Source organism: Protopterus annectens, chromosome 1.part0 (assembly GCF_019279795.1).
Source record: "Protopterus annectens isolate FY-2018-M chromosome 1.part0, PAN1.0, whole genome shotgun sequence".
NCBI lineage: Eukaryota > Metazoa > Chordata > Ceratodontiformes > Protopteridae > Protopterus > Protopterus annectens.
This window is the reverse complement of record NC_056725.1, coordinates 1,832,629,266-1,832,635,480: the sequence shown is the minus strand read 5'-3', so window position 1 is coordinate 1,832,635,480 and position 6,215 is coordinate 1,832,629,266. Positions and strand designations below refer to the sequence as shown.

General features: G+C 33.5%; 1 protein-coding gene across 1 annotated transcript in view; it reads right to left on the bottom strand.

Annotated features, from left to right (window-relative positions):
• Nucleotides 1-3,556: 3,556 nt before the first annotated feature.
• Nucleotides 3,557-6,215, bottom strand: part of PLCXD3 (phosphatidylinositol specific phospholipase C X domain containing 3) — a 967,154-nt gene continuing 964,495 nt past the window's right edge. The window contains exon 3 of the mRNA XM_044069778.1: nt 3,557-6,092. Coding sequence (XP_043925713.1) covers nt 5,936-6,092 — 157 coding nt within the window. The 3' untranslated portion in view covers nt 3,557-5,935. The remainder of the gene's footprint in view (nt 6,093-6,215) is intronic.

The window sequence follows — 6,215 nt, the reverse complement described above, 5'->3', positions numbered from 1 at the left end:
ACTGTGAGTGTTTTAATTATTAGGTTTTAGTCTCTTTTATAGAAGGTCATTGAGGATTTGCTACATTTGTCTTTTTGTTGTAAAGCTTATTGATATGAGAATCTTATCAAATGGGGATATTTCTGTATTTACCATTTTCTCATGGTGAAAGGAAACTGGTTCTCTGATGCATATGTCCATAAAGAGACAGAATTTAAAACAGCATGCAGTAGCAGTCAGGTACAGGGTTATTAGGATACCTGCACCATTTTTAATTGTGAAAAGGTATGTAAATATGAGGAAGTTTGTTCTTGGGTAATCACAAAATACTGCATTTTTGGGGAGTTCAGGTATGTTTTAAGGGGAAATATTACTGTTAGGTGGTCATATCTACTAAGGAGGTAGTAGTGACATTAATGTTAGCAAAGGAAAGGATGAAGTAGGTAAGGGCAGATTCAACAAGATTCTCACCATTGATGGGCATGAAGAAACTGTGGAAGCATTGAGTGTGTTTGTTGATAAGTTGTATAGACATGCCAGGTTACATTGGCATAGTTCAAGTAACCAATAATAAGAGCATTCAGTTTGCTGAAACATTTTAATGGCATATGTTGCTGAACCCAAGCCTGCTTTTGTTCTGGAGAGATGACTCATCTATAGGTATGGGTTTTCTTAATTTATATACTATGGAAAATATATGAGGGAATGTATCCCTGCTACTGGTGTTATTTATTTACTTTTTGTCAGGAAGAAAATGGAGCGAGAAGCTTATTGTTGCTGTAATTAAAGAATATCTTTATGTGGACAAAATGATTTGTGCTCATGGTAATCTGGAAACATGTTGAGAGATGTGACTTAGTGAACCAGTAGTTCTGAGGCTGCATTATTTTAATTATCCTGTTTAAAAGGAATGTGCTCAGGAATATACATAATTCTGTAGGACAGTGAGGTTTCTATGATGTGCGAGATGTACTTGTACTGGCTGTGATACCTTTCATGTCAGATCAGACTATTGACATCTGGCCTTGGTTACCCTCCTGATCATTCTCAGCAAAAAGTCTGTGGAAACATTGTAGTGCTGAAGAATTTGACATGTTGTCATTAATACCAGGGTTGTCACTCAAGCAGGATAGCTCTGCCTAGTTTTTTAGACATCCAACTCAACATTCTGTGTGTCTTCAAGTGTCACCATTTACCACCTATGTGTTTCCATAGAATAAGGCTTTGGAGTAACTACTGCCTCTGGACTTGTGCTGGCAGGTAAAGTATATATATAAATATAGATACACATGTATGCACATATACATGCACACACACACACACACACATATATATATATATATATATATATATATATATATATTCACACACACATACACAGATGGCAAACAGACAATATGCACAAACTACAACATGTAGACTCACACACACACATACACACACACAAACACACACACACACACACACACACACACACACACACACACACACACACACACACACACACACACACACACACAATGTCAGCTGATTACTTATTTACCTCAGCTTCATTCAGCCACTATAGTGAGAGGAATGATTGTGCAATTTATGTCCATGGAGCTCATGGCAAATGTTGATTCTATGACTGTGGAGTCATTAGAGTATTGTGCTAATGAAGCGGTTGAGTATGGCAGATGCACCCTTTGGTGTAGTCATGGTTGTGCTACAAAGACCCCAAAAAAAGTAGATCATCATTTTAGCTGTATTAATTTTAGCTAAAAAAGGAAGCTTAAGTTTTTTTTCATCTAAAAAGCATGAAGAAGACGTATTTTATAATGGTACTACAATTTAGATCAATAACCTTAGTATGATTCTTATAAATAATGACAAGTAAATATATGATTTGATCCATTACTGGTATTCCATAATTTTACTTGTGTTGAATATTCCTTATTTCATTGTTTTAATGGTATCAAGTTATATTTATGTGTGTTAATCTGCAAACCTCAATCATCTCCTGAAAGTGGTAACACTCACAAAACTCTGTGAAGATCAGTTCTGGATTTTGCAAGACAAAAATCTCCATCATCCATAAACCACATAGTGGACAAACAGTTCTAGGGACTTAGTGGAATGCAGATGATATTGGGTGTGATTTGCCATACATCACAGGCTAGTGTTTCATTTGCTAGAGTGAATAGCAATGGGGAAAATGGAAATCCTTGTCAAGTGCTCTTGTGTAGTTAAACGATGAGGGAGTTCAATCCAATAGAATTCCTACTTTTAGCTCCTGACGTCAATACTAACCTCTGGTCATTGTCTGCCTGGACTTTGTCTATGTGCTTTTTCCTGGGCACTCATTTTCCCCATCAATTCTCAGAAATATGCAGGTTTCCTCACTTCATTCATTTGTCCATATATTGTTTATCCTTACACTTGTTGCCTAGGTTCTACCTAAAAAGAGTAAGGGAATGACCACCAAGTCACCTGACCAATTAACAACTAAATTAAAAACTACTCAAATGGATATCAAAGCATCTTAAGTTCTGAACCTTTTTGACATAATGCTATGCCCTCTATGTACTAAGTAATTCCACTTATGATTACATATAATCATAAACGAAGAGGTGTAAACATGAAGAAACTGCACTTGTAAGGTCTTTAAATCCTGCTTTGAAGATTAATGACTCCCTAGTGTAACAGTGATGTTATACTATTAGATGCATATGTTTCTGGAATGTTTGTAAACAAAACAACTTTGTATTAATCAATATATCCCATTTACTGGAATATATTAAACAATGTAGTCCAGGTAATGCAAAGAATATTTTATGTGCAACTGCAAGATTGTCAGTTCTGAAAAATTCCTTTTGCTAAATTCAGGACTGAATTACATATGGAAAAAGTAATCTTTAACCAAACAAAAAAAACCTCTTTTCTTTCATGCATACCTCTCAACCCCTTTGAGCAAGAAATCTGGACAAAGCCATAAATAATGGGGAGGACAAAGGCCTCAAATAAGAACACTTTTTAAATATTGCTCTTACAAACTTTGAAAGTTGATAGAATAACAGGTTTTGTATTGGCGTGCATTTTCAGAAGGGTATGAGGTCTGAAACTCAAATGTCTTGCATTATTTTCTGAATTCAGTCCCCAATGATTTGACAGTGATTTGCCAGAAAAACACAATTTTATGAGAAACGGACCAAAAATATGAGGCAAAAATCTGGACATTCTGTGAAAATCTGGACAGTTGAGAGGCATGCATCCATGAAAAACATTTGGTTATAAAGACAGTGAAGTGAAAATAGTTCACATGTAAAACAGACATCTCTCATTTAGAGTAAGTGATTTACCTTATGTAATTAGCATGCTGTTTTCAAATCAATTTCTTGAAAATAATCATCTTAAAACACACTATTTGAAATTCTAATCAGCAGTGCATTGTACCTATTAAATGACCTTTTACAATGTTGACATCAGCTGCAGCGAACACTTCTGAAACAGCCTGGAGACAAACTGAATAACTTTAGTTCTGCTAAATTTTGCATACTGCTGAAAATAATTCTTCAATTCAAGCACAGACCTCAGAAAATAAGCATTGTTGGGCAGTCTTTATTTTTAAGTATAGTTTTCAATGTGTTTTTTAAACCAAGGGAAAATGCATCAGTGTTGTACAAAACATATACTTTTGCTTGGAAACACTTTTTTTGTAAAGCAACATGTATAGAATAAACAACACTATCATTGTATTACAAATCAACACGGTTAGAACACAAATAATACAATTTATTTGACATGTTTCACACAAGAAAAGTTTGTTATTTTAGTGGAAAGTGTAGTCTTACTATATTATCAATAGGGATAATTGATTTAAAAAGTTCGAGATAGATTGTTTTGTAGCGTATCTGCAAAGCTGAAGTTATCATTTGAGGAATGTTTTTGTACTTTTTGACATGGAAAAACATTCAGACAACAGTGGACTTCACAACGGCTTCAGTTAAAAACATTGTACAGTTTCACAAATTAGGATATTGTACTACACACTTTACTACTAGTTTTCAATGCCCTCAAATAACCAGTATGATAATATAGCAACCAGTCTGACCACTGTGATCTGAAATAAATAAAATGCATTAATTATAGCAAAGAATCAATGAGCCTGCAAGCATACTGAGCACTGGTAGACATTTAGAGCATGGCAGAAATGGAACAGTATTTATTTAATGCAATCCAAAATGCTATTCCTTAACAGATCACATCTTCTGTAATAATGTATTGATGTACAAGATATATCAGAATTTTCTTTACACTCTCTTTTTAAGACAGTATCACTTTTATGTGTAAAGGTCTGGGACAGATATTTAATTGCTTTTCTTTGCACAGAAAAAGAAATACTTTATTTTATTGCGAAACATTGCTTTTTATTTTGGCTGCTCCCCTTTTTAAAATGCAGATAAGCCCACTGGATGTTCAAATAACTGTCTTACAATGTGGTCAGTCCACTTGTTGTATGAACATCATAAAATACATTTACATTTCTTTGTTACCTCAACACACATACTATGCACATAAAATACTTCAGCAAAATGGTTCACTTTCAGATCCAATAACTAGTGTTGAGGATTTTAAATATTTTTTGAATCTCCTAAGTTAAAATAAAGTGAAACGTGTAATTACTTGTCTAAACAATTACCAGCTACATAACTGGAAATCACAGTTTTCTTACAACTATAACTTTTTTCTCCTGACACAGATTTAGTTAATAAATTGAATACTGACAACACTACAATTGATACATATATATACCTTAATGCAACAATTTACATTACATTTAAAACTTTTTAAACATACTAGTTGGAATTAACTTTTTGGAACAAAATCTGAAGGTGTGATAGCATTCATTTCACATCCATTTAATTAAGGAAAGCTCAGAGTAACATCAAGCAGATACTACTACTGCATTTTTATCCCCCTTAATTTACGACTGTATGCAATCATATGTGAAGTTATTTAGTACAACTGGGGAAGTTATGAAAATGTTTGTTTTTCTGGTCTAAATGTACAGGTAACATAAATGAAACTTAGATATAATTTACAAACAAATGCAAAACAAACTAAATGCATCTGAAACAAAAAGGATGGGCAATATTTTTTGTAGAAGCTTAAGAAAAGTTCTAACTGTATTTTAAAACATTTTAGATGAAAGTTACATTATCTGATTTTAAGTTATATTTCCTTTAATATTTTTGTGGGATCTGTATGCATTATGTATCAAGAACAAGCAAGTGAAAATGCCAAAATCTTCAATAGCTATGACATATATCATATAAAGGTAGTTTTATATATTATTGGGTATTAATCTAGTGGAATTTGGGCACAAAAACTATTTAAAATGGATATTAATTTGCTTTTTATCATCTGCTTACTTAAAGCATTATAAATTGAAAATATTTATGATGGAACAACCCTGGAATACAGCTTTGAGAATCTGTCGAATTCTCCCTATGGACATTATAAAGAGGGATAAAAGCTATTGTGTAATTAACAACCTAAAGAACAATGATTAAAACTGAGACCATTTTACCTGATTTCATGAAGCTGAGTGCTTACGAATCATAGATTTCATGACTGTTTGAGGCATTCCTAACTCATACTGCTGAATCAGTCTTAAGCTTGAATCTATCAGCATGCAAGCATCACCGACACGTCTAATTCAAAAGGCAAGAAAAGCACATCAACACAATAGAACATACGGTACATAAAGCCATCTCCTTACCCTTCTGCATGAAATAGAAACAGCACCTTTCCTGCTTTTGAAAAATAATTTTAAGCATCGACTAAGACTGAGATCACCAACAACATATACCCCAGCCCACCCATTAATAGCCCTAAAGACTTCAGAGAGTCTGAATTCAGTAGGAAGATTTATTTAATACAATTACAATTAATTGAAATAATAAATGTCTAGCTATCAGGTTGCATTGTCTTCTTCTTCATCCAAGAGATAGTTCAGTTTTATAACAGTGCTGATAAAATCTCCCAGTTCTACAAAATCAGCTGTGATGATGTTAATGCCACTTTCTCCTGGTTTTTGCGTTCGGATCCAATGCATCATTGAAGGTAGAGCCCTAAGGAGAAAAAAAAAATGGCCAAAATCAATCCCTATCCATATTTTTGCATGACTTTCCAAGTTCTCAGTAACATTTACTTTTTTAATTTTACGATACAGCATTTCATATTAAAACCATTTT